Source organism: Eubalaena glacialis, chromosome 1, assembly GCF_028564815.1.
Source record: "Eubalaena glacialis isolate mEubGla1 chromosome 1, mEubGla1.1.hap2.+ XY, whole genome shotgun sequence".
Lineage (NCBI taxonomy): Eukaryota > Metazoa > Chordata > Mammalia > Artiodactyla > Balaenidae > Eubalaena > Eubalaena glacialis.
In genome coordinates, this window is record NC_083716.1 from 28,950,235 (window position 1) to 28,965,339 (window position 15,105).

Here is a 15,105-nt window from a genome sequence, read left to right on the forward strand (position 1 = left end):
CTTCCTGGCAAATCTTCTCTCAGCTTCATAGACTTTCATAATGTACTTTATCATGTCTTATGCAACAGAACATTTTGTATAGTATCGTGAAGTCAGTTAAGTTGTAACATTATTTTGAGACCAGAATTTAAGGAAAAGGAATCGAATATTTCAAGTGTAGACATTATGAGGTCTTTAAAATTATTACACATTTTCAAACTAGAAATAAAAAGGCCACTGAAGTATCCTACAGATTTTAATTTATAACAAAGTGAATACCAATATCTAATAACACACGTGAAGAAAAATTTCTTTGGGATCCTTTTTCCTAAGTGTAAAGGGGCCTTGAACTCAAAAAGTGAGAAAACCACTGTGGTTTATCCCCAGCTGTGATGGGTCCATTTCTTGCTCTGACCTCAGAGTGCACCACTGTGATGTACTTCACAAAGCCCTATAAAAGAGAAAGCTGGGCCCAGGTTTTTGGTCCTTAGAGCCCAGGAAGCTGCTTTTGGTGACCTGACGGCCTTGGACCTACAGTTAGCTTGTTTTTTCCTTGTTTCTGCCATTTTGTTGATTTTTTTTTCTCTTTTCTCTACTCTTTTTTATTTGTCTCATTTTTCTTTCTACAGTTAGCATAGTCAGTATTGTTGGTATAGTTAGCACAGTTGGTATAGTTAATAGTTTATTAGCATAGTTAGTGTAGTTAGTACTAGTTAGCGCTGTTGGTAGTTAGCATAGTTAGCGTTGTTAGTAGAGATAGCATACTTAGCACTGTTAGTACAGTTAGCATTGTTAGTTAGCATAGTTAGCATTGCTAGGTAGTGCTGTCAGTCAGTGTAGTTAGCAGATCACCATGATGCAGGGCCTCACAGCCAACTCTGCTGACAAGGAGGCTCATATTGATGACTTCGAGATCCTCCACACCATTGGTGAAGGCACCTTCGGTAAAGTGAAGTTGGCCCGGCACATTCTGACTGGGACACAGGTGGCTGTCAAGGTCATTAAGAAAAGGCGTCAGAGCTTCTCAAGTGTCCAGGCACTTTTCCGGGAAGTGTGCAGTATGAAGGCTCTGAATCACCCCAATATTGTAAAACTGCTGGGGGTGATTGACACGGAGGAGACATTTTTCCTGGTGATGGAGTAACTCAGTGGGGGGGACATGTACCGCTATTTGAAGATCCATGGCCGTATGACAGAGGCGGAGGCCCGAGGCCCGTTCCAGCAGCTGGTCTCCGCCCTGCAGCACTGCCACCAGAGGGGCATCGTGCACCGGGACCTGAAGCCAATGAACCTCCTCTTTGATTCCAACATGAATATCAAACTTACAGACTTTGGCCTCAGCAACAAGTGTGATGACACTGGCCTACTGGACACGATCTGCAGCACAGTCCCTTATGCTGCCCCAGAACTCTTCCTGGGGCAGAGGTACAGCGGCCCTGCGGTGGACGTGTGGAGCCTGGGAGTAGTGCTCTACACCATGGTAACTGGGTCCCGGCCCTTTGTGGGAAAAGACTTACAGGAGCTGCGGAAGAAAATCCTACAAGGGCAGTACCCCATCCCACCTTATCTGTCTTTGAAGATAAGGGATCTATTACAAAAAATGATTGCCCTCAACCCCAGTGACAGAGGCACCTTACCTGACCTCATGAGGCATCCATGGGTGAACATGGGCCAGAGGGAGCCACTCCAGCCACCCTGTGAAGAGGACCTGGAGGTGACAATGGTGAGGACTCTGGGCTTGACTTGCGACCAGATCCAGGACACTGGAACAGGCAGTGTGAGCTCCATGAAACCCAAGGTGGGGGTCTCCATCATAACTGTGAAGCCCTTCTCTTCCGGGGACCTCAGTGGCAGTGAACTTGAGCCTTCTCCAAGCCCTGTGGTGTCCTCCCTGCAAACCAGGTGGCTCTACCAGAGAAAAAATGTGCAGCTGCAGGAAGACCAGCAGGCAGGGCAGAAGACCAGTGAGTCTGCCTGTCCCCCACCCAGCCTGGAGTCGAGGACTGCCACCCCCAGCCCAGCCCCCCAGTGTGGCACTGGGACATCCACCTCCAGCAGCAGCAGGATTGGAGCCCCAGAGGGAACCAGCTGCCCCCTGGGTGTGTCCAACACTGGAAGGTCCTCCCACACTGGGCAGCCTGAGAGTGTGTCCTCATGCACTCTCTCTGGCCACAGCCAGAAAAAGCAAGGGGTGGCTGGGAGAATCTGGAACTTTATTTTAAAACATCTTTGTTGCAAGCTGCCCAGCAAGAGGCGTCATAATAAAGTGAGCCCATGTGAACCCCATGGATGACCGAGGCAGGAAGGTCAGGCCGCCGCGCTCCCTGGGGTCCGGTCCAGTGGAAGATGAGTGTGTTCTCTGCACGGCCTTCAGAAGCATCGTATCCAAGACCCTGGCCAGCTCAGAGGATGGTCCGGAGCAGCCCGGGCGACCGAAAGCGAGGCCACCGTGGCTGCAGGTCTGCCCCTCAACCCCCACCTGGGTGAAACTTCAGAGACTGGACTGTCATTCCTGGGGCACGTCTCCCCTCCCCTACTCTTCTGTCTTCCGTGTTGGTGGGGGAGGGGGATAGTTCTTGTTCCAAGAACTCCTTGGTTCTTCCAATTCTAGTTAGTAAACTTGATGCTCCAGAAAGATGTATCACACTCTGCTTTGCGTCGTCCCTGCACAGAATTGGGGCTGTGCATTTTCCAGTTAGACAAGTGTGTAGCCATGTAGTGCTTGGAGTTAATCAGAACAACTGGTTCCCTGGTTCAATAAGCCCTTGAACACACGGGTGACTGGAGCAGGGTCTTCTTCCCAGAGGCCTCTCTCTGGGGGCACATGCTCTCGGAGGCATCACCTGCACAGTTCCATTGGCTCTCGTGCGCTTACAGGTCACTTGCCGACTGCGGAATCCTTCACCGCAAGACACAGAGCACTCTGACCACGTGCCCGTGAACCACCTCGAGGAGCAGTCCCAGATGTTACAGGGCTGGAACCCAGCCAGCAGCTTCTGGAGGTGCTCACAGAAGGCCTCACTCACTTCCTGCCCGTTGGCCATTACACACTGGGGTCTCTGAACTCGGGCTCCCAAGTGGCCGCAAGTGGCAGAACAATGTGTCCAGCTACCAAGCTCCCAGAAAGTCTCCAGCAAGTGGAGGATGGATGATGCCATCGCCTTTCCAAGAGCATTGGTGGCTGTACAGACGTAGGTTCCTTCACTTTCAAGGGAAACATTCTGCAACAACAGGGATCCACTTTTACAGGACATTGGATGGTCACGTTTGCTCGCTGGGGTGCTTCCACGATGCCTCCAGTCACGACGGAGAGATGGCTGTGCTCCGGTCTGGTGATATTTCTTCCAATAGACAAGATGACAGGTGCCTCTGCATACAGCACAGAAGAACTTTCCACATCCGAACCGAGATGATTAGCGACAGAACATCCACGTATTCCTTGTTCTTTCTTTGTAGGTTTCTGTATCTGTATTTCCCCCATTCCATCCACAATGACTCTTTATAGGTTGGGACAGTATCCAACTTCCCTTTTTTAACTTGTCTTTTCAAAGGCTGAGCTGTTGCCACACGCTGCACTTTACAAGAATTAAGATGCCGTTTGTAGGTAGTACCAAGATCAATCTCCCCCTGCTTTGGTTTATACTCTTCTGGTGCATGGCGAGGTGTTTGACTATTTCATAAGGACGAGAATCTGACCCGCAAGTACAAATCTGACACAGACACCAGGTCCTCATGCTCCCAGCTCGCGGGGTCAGCTCCACAGCTCCTCCGCACCCGCAGCTTTTGCAACTCCACCGCGCCAGCCTCAGCAACCGCCAGGGCGCGGCTAACGGACCACGCTTTTATTCTTAATCGCCAAAAGACCTACTGTGTCTGAACAGTAGCCATGTCTCCAGTGAATTCCCTCTGTGGTCCTGATGTAATGGCCTTAGAACTAGTGGGGGGAAAAGTCACTTGTAATTCTCAGGACCCCAAGCTCTGACCAATGGTCATTGAGTCAGAAATTAAAGGAAAATAGAAATACAGGACCAAGACCCTATTTTCAGGGACATCTAAGCAAAACAGTATGAAATCAGTGAAAATGTATTGGGTGCCTACCAGTAAATGCAAAATCTTACATTAGAAGCTGTGTAGTATATAAAAATACAAGTGTCAAAATTGTTGATATAAGTGATAATTTCTTTAGTAGGCTACAGATGGCCAAGATGTGTGTAGGCTTCTAAGGTTTATCAGGGAAGCATGCTGAGGTTTCAGATGGAGAGGCTTCTATAGGAGACGATGAAAGTCCCCTTGTGTGGAATAGGGTCTCAGAGGTGAGATAATATTGGATAGCTGGGGATGGGGCCAGGGGAGGTTGTGACTGGATGTGAATACCAGTTTGCACTGAGGTGAAAACATAAGAGTAGCCTTTTGGTAGCTTAGTTAACTAAACCTCTTTGGAGAGTGTCCACAGCAAACTTATTTTTTTTTAATATATTTCAGGTAGTAAGAATAGGATTATTAGAGTAGAAGCCTTAGGCGGTAGGAAGAAGCCTTCATGGTAAACGTTTGAGCAGGGGAGGGATATGATAAAATGGGTACATTTGTAATCTTAGTTTGGCATGAATCACTTGGTAGACTGGAAGAGACAGTGTCTGGGGCGAGGTTTAAAAGAGTGAGATGATGGGAGTTGGATGAGGTAGCAAAGAGTAAGGACTAATGGAATAAATATTTTGAGAGAAGAAATTAGAGGACAAAAGGAAGTTAGAAGCGTGGAGCTAGTTAAAAAATTAAAACTGATAATCTACAAAATGAATAGTTCATAATCAGATAATTAAAAGTTTGCTGCAAAACAATTTGCTGCAAAACTATAGGGTAATTTTTTAACTGGGGCAAATCCTTGCCTCACCTTCTTCAATAATAAGGCAGATGCTAACTGTTTAGATTATATTTTGTGAAGATAGCCTGAAACAACAATATTGGAACTACTGGTTATTTTCAAAAACAAACTGCCGATCACTAGAACATTCTTCTAAGATTTCATTATGATGTATTTTCAGGATAAGGAGAGTTCAAGAAGGGCTCTAACAAAGTGAGAGAGTGGCATGGACATATATACACTACCAAATGTAAAACCGATAGCTAGTGGGAAGCAGCTGCATAGCACAGGGAGATCAGCTTGGTGCTTTGTGACCACCTAGAGGGGTGGGATAAGGAGGGTGGGAGGGAGAGGCAAGAGGGAAGAGATATGGGGATATATGTATATGTATAGCTGATTCACTTGGTTATAAAGCAGAAACTAACACACCATTGTAAAGCAATTATACTCCAATAAAGATGTTTAAAAAAAAAAAAGAAGGGCTCTGGAGAAAATAAATGAACAGTTTGTTGTCCACACCCTGCACTTCCAACCCATTCCTGAAGATTTCTTTCTTTGTTCGATTTTTGATATTGAATATAATTTAGTGTGAGAAATTAGATCCATCTATTCAAAGGACTATAGTGGCCATGAATATATTCTTCATCATTTATAAATGAATCCAGTGGTACAGACTATTGTTGGTAGTAGCATTTCTCAAACTTTTTGATCTCAGGATCCCTTTACATTCTTAGACATTTCTGAGACCCTAAAGAGCACTTGCTTGTGTGAGTCTATTGATATTTACCATATTAGCTGTTAAAGCTGAGACATTTTTAAAATTATCAGTTTATTTTTAAAAAATCATATTAGCATTAATAACATAAATAACAGTTTATGAAAAATAACTAGTTTCCTAAACAAAAAAAATTTAGTGAGAAGAGTAACATTGGTTTGCATTTTTTGCAGATGTCTTTAATATTTGGTTTAATAGAAGAAGTCTAGATTCTTTTACTTGAATCTATATTCAGTTTGCCACGTTACATTGTTTTGGCTGAAGTATATGAAGTGTATGAAGAAAATATGATAGTTTTGACCTCACAGACCCTCTGAAAGGATCTTAGGGATCCACCCCGAGGGTTCCGCAGACCACATTTTGAAAACCATGGGTTTACAGGAATGTTCACTATATTGTCACTAAATTGTCAGAAAGTGTTCATGCACTTAAAACTCTAGGTTTATATTCCCTTGAATTTGGTAGCTATTTAAGATGATGAGTTGCACTATTAGTTATACCAGTATCCTGCTGAGGTGATAACCGAGGTCATTATCTTTGCTTCTCTTCTCTTTCTTCAGGTGACCTAGTGGTTCTCGATGGCACTCCCACTGCCGGCTGGCTGCAGGGCCGGAGCTGCTGGGGTGCCCGGGGCTTCTTCCCGTCCTCATGTGTTAGGGAGCTCTGCCTCTCCTCACAGAGTCGGCAGTGGCACTCACAGAGTGCCCTTCTCCAGATTCCCGAGTATTCAATGGGACAAGCCCGGGCACTGATGGGGCTCTCTGCCCAGCTGGATGAGGAGCTGGACTTCAGAGAAGGGGATGTGATTACCATTATTGGAGTTCCTGAACCAGGCTGGTTTGAAGGGGAGTTAGAGGGTCGAAGAGGCATTTTTCCGGAAGGTTTTGTAGAGCTTTTGGGGCCCCTGAGGACTGTGGATGAGTCAGTAAGTTCTGGAAATTGCGATGACTGCATTACTAACGGTGAAGTAGATACCAACACAGGAGAAGAGAGACAGCCAGAAGAGGAAGGCGAGCAGCCAGCCACCTACGGGATTGCCCTCTACAGATTCCAAGCCCTGGAGCCAAATGAGTTGGATTTTGAAGTAGGCGATAAAATCCGAATCCTGGGGACCCTGGAAGATGGCTGGCTAGAAGGATCACTGAAGGGCAGGACAGGCATCTTTCCTTACCGCTTTGTAAAGTTATGTCCTCAAGCAAGGGTGGAGGAAACCATGGATCTGCCGCAGGAAAGCAGCCTCACCAACATCCCTGACACATCTTTGGATTGTTCGGAGAACTTAGAAGTGGAAGGAACAAGACATGAATCTCCTGAGTATAAAGCAGAGAAGTCCAACTCAGTTATTTCTGAAACATCTACTTCCCCACTGGAGCATCTGACTTCTGAGTATGAAGAAGACAAAAACTCTCACTGGGACACGGGCACCTCAGAAGGGCCCCCAAGAAGCACAGGTTCAGGGCACGAACAGCTTCTTGCCAAATACTCTTCCACAAAGGATCCTTCAGAGGTGGTCAATGGTGTTGCGTCCCAAACTCCAGTACCTTTTCATCCCGAATTGCAGAAAAACCAGTATTATTCTATAGGAGGAGGAAGCAACCCCTGCCCCGACCAGTACTCTGACCCTCTTCCTCTAGAAGCAAGGACTAGAGACTACTCCAGCCTACCTCCCAGAAGAACATACTCCCAGCCGAAAACCCTTCAGAAGCCAGTGCCACGTCTTCATAGCACCTTTTCCCGTTTAGCTTCCAGGGCAGTCAGACCCAGCCAGTTGAGCCCTCAACTCCAGGGCATGGCGCGGTGTGTGAAAAAGCACCTCACACCCAAAGAAAATGCTTCCAGCTTTTGCTCTGCATCAGAGAGATCAGAGATGAAGCCTGGTCTGCAAGACAAGGCACCTGCTGTGGAAGCAATGGCACTTTCACAGGGAGACGGCAACACGGACCTGGATTCTAAGTTGACACAACAACTGATAGAGTTTGAGAAGAGCTTGTCAGGGCCCGGCACAGAACCAGATAAAATTTTGCGCCACTTTTCAATCATGGACTTTAACTCTGAAAAGGATATTTTCCGAGGTTCCTCGAAGCTAATCATCCAGCAGGAGCTGCCCGAGAGGAGAAAGGCTCTAAGGCCACCGCCACCCCGTCCCTGTACTCCAGCATCCACTCCTCCCCATTTGCCAGTGGACCAGAACCTGAGACCGGAACCACCCTTGGCAATGCGACCGTCTCGCCCCGCTCCCCTGCCTCCCTCAGCCCAGCAGAGAACGAATGCAGTACCCCCCAAGCTCCTAACCTGTAACCGTCCTGGCTGGGAGACCCTAGAAAAGGAGAGCCCTGAGAACATGGAGAAGACTTTGGACCAGACTTCCCAGTGTCCCTTAGTCTTGGTGAGGATTCAGGAGATGGAACAGGACTTGGATATGTGCTGCAGGGCTCAAGAAGAGCTGAACTTACTGCTGGAGGAGAAGCAAGAGGAATCACTAAGGGCAGAGACCCCTGAGAATCTTGAGTTCTACGAGAGTAACATTGAGAGTTTGAACATGGAACTCCAGCAACTTAGAGGTAAGTGATGAGGAGATAGTATGTACTTGTTTCTTGACACCGGCAAGTCCAAGTAACAGCCTACCCAGGTTTTTAGGGATATGTTGCCATCTATGATGGACAATTAAGGAATGGTTTGCTTTTTATTACCTAATTTCTCACTCTGTCACAACAATTAGATGGCTCTGTCTGAATGTATCCTATGACCACTGTAGCCTCCTAACTCCATTTGCTGCTCAGGTAAAAAAGCTCAGACCTCAGTGACATTTATACCTCCTGTACCTCTGTGACATCCGTAGCAGTTGTGCAGATCGAAGTCCCCAGATATAACTTTCTTTAGCCAGACTCTGCTCAGGACTGAAGACTTCCAGGCTAAGACTCATGAGAAAACGGTATGTTGTATCTTTGTGGTCCAGGGACTAAGTTTCAATAATAATAATAATAACAAACATTTATTAATGTATTAATAAGCATTTGTCACAAAGAATCTTCACAGCTACCTTGAAGGTAATGGGTTAATTCATATGGCTACTTTATAGATGAGGAAACCAAGACTAGTAGAGATTAAGTAGCTTGCTAAGGGAACCGGGAATTGAGCCCATGTCTTTAACTACTATGGTTTACTGTTTCCCACCTTGCACATTCAAAAATTCAAATGCTGTCTCTTAACTTGTGGGTGACCAGGTTCTGGAGACTTCATTTGTATTCACCAGCCTATCAGGAGAAATAATTTATAAAGTTATAAAGTAGGAAGAAGAAAAGAGTGAGATAATAGCAACTGGTCTAGGGCCTGAGGAGCGCATGACTGCATGCCCTTTGGCATGCGTGCCAGAGAGCTCTGAACCTACATGTCCTTAGGAAAGTCAATAATAAAAAGCACTCTGTGGATCTAGGAGTTGCAGGATCCTAATAAATAAAAACAAGGTAATGGTGGCCCAGAGAGACCAAATCAAGATGGCAGACCAGGTACACATACCAACTTCCACTTGTCCCTTAGATCTCTAAAAGTGAATGAAAAAAAAATAATAAAAAATTCCAAGAAGAAAGAGTATTATCAGAAGGCCAGAAATTGAGTAATTTTCTGAAAGATGGAAAGCAGACAGATTACAGAAAGAGAGGAAACCTCTGTCTAAAATATGCTCAGGCAAGAATTGCTGTGCAAGTGGGCACAGTTGTGCGGGAACTCCAAACTCAGAGGCATGGCCCTGGGAGGGTGTCCTGGAGCACATGCAGGGTGATGAATTAGGGACCAGCCAGGTCACTGGGCCCCTGGGTCATTTGTGCTCAACAGGGCAATGGTGACATTTGCTCTCAAGGTAAAGCACAAGGGTGAGAGCACTTAGACATGTCCTCAAGAGGGTGTTCATTTAATATGAGTATCTGAACTCTTGGGGAATGCCAGATACCTTGACGATTTCAGAGTGCCTGAAAAGGAATCCTGAGGGAACTTTGGCTCAGCGCTACATCCTCAAAGCCATAGCAAGCCCCAGATTCTCCATCACCTTCCATACATACGAGTTTTGAGATACACTTGTAAACTGTTCTTGCATTAGATATACAGGTGACAGAACAAAACTCTCCCAAATTCCAGGTAGCAAGAATTTCTCAATAATGATACTTATTGGAATTAGTAGTGTTCCAGAGAAATATTATGTCTTCTTTGCATAAAAACAGTGTGCAGTGTTTTTAAAGGACTATATGGAGTAACGGACTGGTACTGAGGGATGAAATTGGTATTCTTTTTCATTCGATTGACCTTCTTTTTCAGGACTAATTTAATAATTCAGCTGGTGTTCTTACTATGTTTTTCGGGGTTTTTTTGAGTTCTAAAAGTTTAATGCTGTGAAAGACCTGCAGTAGGTGTGTATAGTCTTAATCAGGAAACTTTTCTTTATTTGCATTCACCAAATACAGCATTGGCTGTGTTAATATTGACTTGATTGCTTTTCAATAGGTGTACTATTTATATCAATTGCTAGTATGATGAAATTACTTATTTCTTGCAATCACTGACAGTTCCTCTTAAGGTCATCTTTTTCTGTCTTCATAAACAGTATATCCAGCAATATAAGCAGTCCCTTGAAAGAGGCAGAATTAATCAGTTTGAGCACCAGGCTTTACCCCTCCAATCCAGTCCCATACAATCTCTAACCTTGAAATTTAAGGCATAAGATTTAAAGAACTTTCGAAACAGTATTTATCTAATCCTGATTGATATTATATTTAGTTGTTTATATGCCTCTTGAAAATTTTAAGCCTAATGAGAAGACAGATACTGTACATTAGTTGGTTTGTCATTTCCCACACACCTGGTATAGTGTCCAACAGGTAGTAGACTCAGTAAATACTTGGTGAATTGAATTTAGTTTAACTGAATGAAATTGAAGTTTCTGCTCTACCTTCCAGAACTTTCAAAGATCTCCTTCCTCCGTTGTTACTTTGAACTTGGACTACTGGAGAGCTAAGGACTGTCGGTGCTGAGATGCTGGTCCCCTTGTCAGACACAGTTAATGGTAGCAAAATAGTCCAGTGCTGTGCCAGACCCAAAATTACGTTCTTTATTGTAGCTATTGCTCCTCCTTCCTCCTCTTTTTTTTTTTTTTTTTCTTTTTTTAAATAAGAAAATGTATGGACAAATGCCTAGCTATGCTTATCACGTGGTAGGCATTTAATAGGGGTTTGAGAAATTAGAAGAAAATATAATTAAGAAGCACTTCTTTTTTTTTTATTTTTTTAATTTCTTTATTTATTTTTGGCTGTGTTAGGTCTTGGGTCTTTGTTGCTGTGCGCAGGCTTTCTCCAGTTGAGGCGAGCGGGGACTACTCTTCGTTGAGGTGCGCAGGCCTCTCACTGCGGTGGCTTCTCCCGTTGCGGAGCGCAGGCTCTAGGCACGTGGGCTTCAGTAGTCGCGGCCCGCAGGTTCGGTAGTTGTGACTCGCGGGCTCTAGAGCGCAGGCTCAGTAGTTGTGGCACACGGGCTTAGTTGCTTCGTGGCATGTGGGATCTTCCCGGACCGGGGCTCGAACCCGTGTCCCCTGCATTGGCAGGCGGACTCCCAACCACTGCGCCACCAGGGAAACCCCAAGAAGCACTTCTAATTGCAAGACTTAAGTATAAGAAGAAAGGGTATGGCTTTATTTATTTGAACTGTAGTCAACTGAGGGCTCTGGTTTGTGCTTGGTGGTTTTAGAGCAGGATACACGTGACTGTTTTGTTTACATTCAGCTCCACCTTATGCGTATAAGTTTGAATCTAGTTAGATCAACAGGGAATACATTGAATGGATTCAATTTAAGTATAGGATGGTATATAGATTTACGTATAACTCACACCTAACTATATATAGCCTTTATACTATTCTTCATATTGCTCCTTCTTAAAACTCTGGAATTATGACGTCATGAGGACTCATTTCCTAGAAGCTCTATTTTTTTTTCAAATCTGATATATTACCTTTTATAGTTTTCTGTTTCCAGTAGGTATCTTTCAGCTTGTTTTTTATTTTCTTTACCTATGGTAAGAATAGTTATGTAGTCTGCATATGATAATTCCAAGATATTAAGTCTTAGTGGGACTGTTTTTGGTGTCACATGGTTCTCATTCATGTGGTCTAGACTCCTTGTGTGTCTGGTTACCTTTTACTGTGTGCTAGTCATAGTATTTGGAAAACATTGAGACCGGAGATGAAGGCACCTGTCTCCAGAGAGGATTTGCACTTATTTCTGTCAGCTGCTTCTGGTCAGCTAATGTTTCCAAATTCCTGAAGGACAGTAATCTTTGAGATTCAGGAACAAGAAATTGGAATTCCTGGTAATTCCTAAAATTAAAAATTATTCTGTATTTTAAAAAAAAACTTTTATTTACATGTTCTTAAGTAATAACAGTAATGACTGTAATAATCAACAGTGAACAATTTTCCTGTGTTAGGATTATACTAAAAGTTTCAGAGATTTTATGTATATATACACATATATATGAAATAAATGCATAATTTTTTATTATTATGAACCAAACTATTATGAGATTATATATTTTAATGACATGTAAAATTATTCTCTACCTGATAATAAACTTTGAAATATTTTTTACTTTTTACTTTAAAATAATTTTGGATTTATAGAGAAGTTGCAGAGATAGTAGAGTTCCCCTAACCCTAATATCTTACATAACTCAAAAATATTTATCAAAATTAGAAAATTAACATGATACTAGACATCTGATAATATAAAACATTAAAAGAAGGGAATATTAACACAAAATAAATGTTAAATAAAAATAATTTTAAAACTGTAAAATCATACCACAAATATTTAGTATTTAAAAGTGATTTTTAAAACAAAATTTTAAATACACAAAGTATTAGTTGCCCTATCTGATGGGATTGATCTTTGTTTTGTGACTAATATTCCAGACATAGAAAGAAGTTTCCTTTGATGTTGGTTGAGTGTTAAGAATGTATCCAAAAACATCTTCAGGTGGGGCCATTAGGGTACATGTTGCTTTGCATAAGCTCATAATCTTTTTTTTTTGTACAGACAGGTTTTCTTTTTTAATTTTCTAGCGACTATTTGCATTGAGTATTTCTTTTAAAATTTTAATGAAGTATAGGTGATTTACAATGTTGTGCTAATTTCTGCTGTACAGCAAAGTGATTCAGTTATACATATGTATTCTTATATTTTTTAAAAATTAATTTATTAATTAATTTATTTGTGGCTGCATTGGGTCTTCGTTGCTGCACACAGGCTTTGTCTAGTTGCGGTGAGTGGGGGACACTCTTCGTTGCGGTGAGCCGCTTTCTCATTGTAGTGGCTTCTCTTGTTGCGGAGCATGGGCTATAGGTGCACAGGCTTCAGCAGTTGTGGCAAACAGGCTCAGTAATTGTGGCTCACGGGCTCTAGAGCGCTGGATCAATAGTTGTGGCGCACGGGCTTAGCTGCTCCGTGGCATGTGGGATCTTCCCGGACCAGGGCTCAAACCCATGTCTCCTGCATTGGCAGGCGGATTCTTAACCACTGCGCTAACAGGGGAGTCCCTTATATTCTTTTTTAACAGTGAAAATATTTTGTCTACTTGCTCTGATTTTGACTTTGCCATTGGAATCAATATTGTTTTGCTAATTCAAATTTTAGACAATAAATTTGTGACAATATTCACATCTTTCAAAAATTTTTTAATTGAAATAATTAACATACAATATGATGTTAATTTCAGGTAATACAACATAATGATTCAATATTAATATTCACATCTTCTCTGCATTTCTCTTGTTAAAATACTTACAAAGAACTATAACCTATAGCAAATACAAACACTGGGAAACACTGAGCAAACATTTTTGAGTAGTATTAAAATAATGGAACATTTGCCTCTGAGTGAGATTCAACGCTACACAAAATCGTGTGTCGGAATTGCCAATTTAAGGACTTATTTTACTTCTAAAATTTGATATTTCTTGGACCATCACTTACAAGGTTTATATAAAATATACTGTGCAAATAAGCTTATTAGTATTTATTTTATTTGCAAGAGTGACTCACTGTTAGCACACAGGGCCATGAACACACGTGCTTTATAAACACATTCATAACATAGCAACAGTTACAAGCGATACTAACTGATTAGATCCTAGACACTTTTCTCCTATGTACTTTTGTCCCGGTCAACCTTAATCTTTACTCTGTGGGTCAGTATTTTCTGCTCTTGCTTTCAACTTGACACTGGTAGATTCTTTTAAACCAGTAATGTCTCCGCATTTATTGTTAAGCTTTATTCTCACAGCGAATTATAGTATTTTCTCCTTTTTTTCCAGATTTCTCAGCTGATTTTTTTCTTACGATTCAGAAAGACATATAAATTCCCTAAGCAACGCTGAGGAGGAATTCCCACATGGAAACGATATCATTCTCAGTCCACCTCCACCTTAAACTAATTTCAAGGCTTAAAGTATCTTGGACGGTGAAGGTATTAGAGCCCGAGATGTAATTTTGCAGGAGGGCTGGTCCAGTTCTGATTCTCTCTCAGGAGTCTCTGGAATCTTAGCTTATTATAGAAAAGGTCTCCTTTTAGACTCCTTACCTTGCCTTGGGCTTTGGGTTATTGACCTCTTCTCCCCAGAGGGCCATTGAAACAAAAGCTGAGTTTTCTGGGACTGGTAGATGCCCCAGGGCATTGTAGTTTCTGTGGTTATTTACCTCTCTGGATTCTAGTTTTCCTTTTGGTTTTGGCCTGTACTCTACCATCTTGTCATTGTGTTGATAGTTTTTTTTAAATAGTTCGTCTAACTTTTTAAGCTTTCTTTCTGTGAGATGGTTGGCCTAAACTTCAATTATTGGAAATAGGAAGTCCATTATTAGTAGTTTTAGGTAAGCCAGTGTTTGGCTATGTCTGAGAATTAGGAGTTTTAAGTTTGGAATTGTCATGTAGAGTCAGGGTAGAATACTAGGAGGCATTTGTGAGTATAGTGTGTTGGGGAATGATATGTCATTGTAGGCTTCAGGATGGTATCGAGTCAATCACTCATTCATCCAGCAAATGTTGGTTAAGTTTTTACCATGTGCCAGGCACTGTGTTATGGGCAGGGTATATAGTAATAAACATAGATGTGTTGTCTGCCTTCCGGGAGCTTCTGGTCAAATGAGTTGCTAATTAATAAGTAGAAGTCCATATCTAAAACACAGTACCTTTTACTAGTTTGGGAAAGAATTCTTATACCTGAGGCATTCCAAGGAGTCTTCAGAGTAATAAATTGCTTAATAATTTAAGCATATAATAATAATTGAGTTCCCTGGTGGCCTAGTGGTTAGGATTCCGGGCTTTCACTGCCATGGCCCGGGTTTAATCCCTGGTCGGGGAACTGAGATCCCGTAAGCTGCGGGGCATGGCCAAAACAAAACCAAAACCAAAAATGGTACCTTCAAATCTGATAAATAGTTTGGCTTCTGAAGCAGTAG

The 15,105-nt window shown here is 42.7% G+C and overlaps 1 protein-coding gene across 4 annotated transcripts in view; it reads left to right on the forward strand.

Moving 5' to 3' along the window:
* The window catches only part of DNMBP (dynamin binding protein), a 112,165-nt gene that overhangs the window by 40,665 nt on the left and 56,395 nt on the right, over positions 1-15,105 (forward strand). For all 4 annotated transcript variants that reach the window (XM_061207193.1, XM_061207283.1, XM_061207352.1 and 1 more), the window contains exon 4: positions 6,173-8,173. In XM_061207193.1, the coding sequence (XP_061063176.1) occupies positions 6,173-8,173 (2,001 nt within the window). The remainder of the gene's footprint in view (positions 1-6,172; positions 8,174-15,105) is intronic.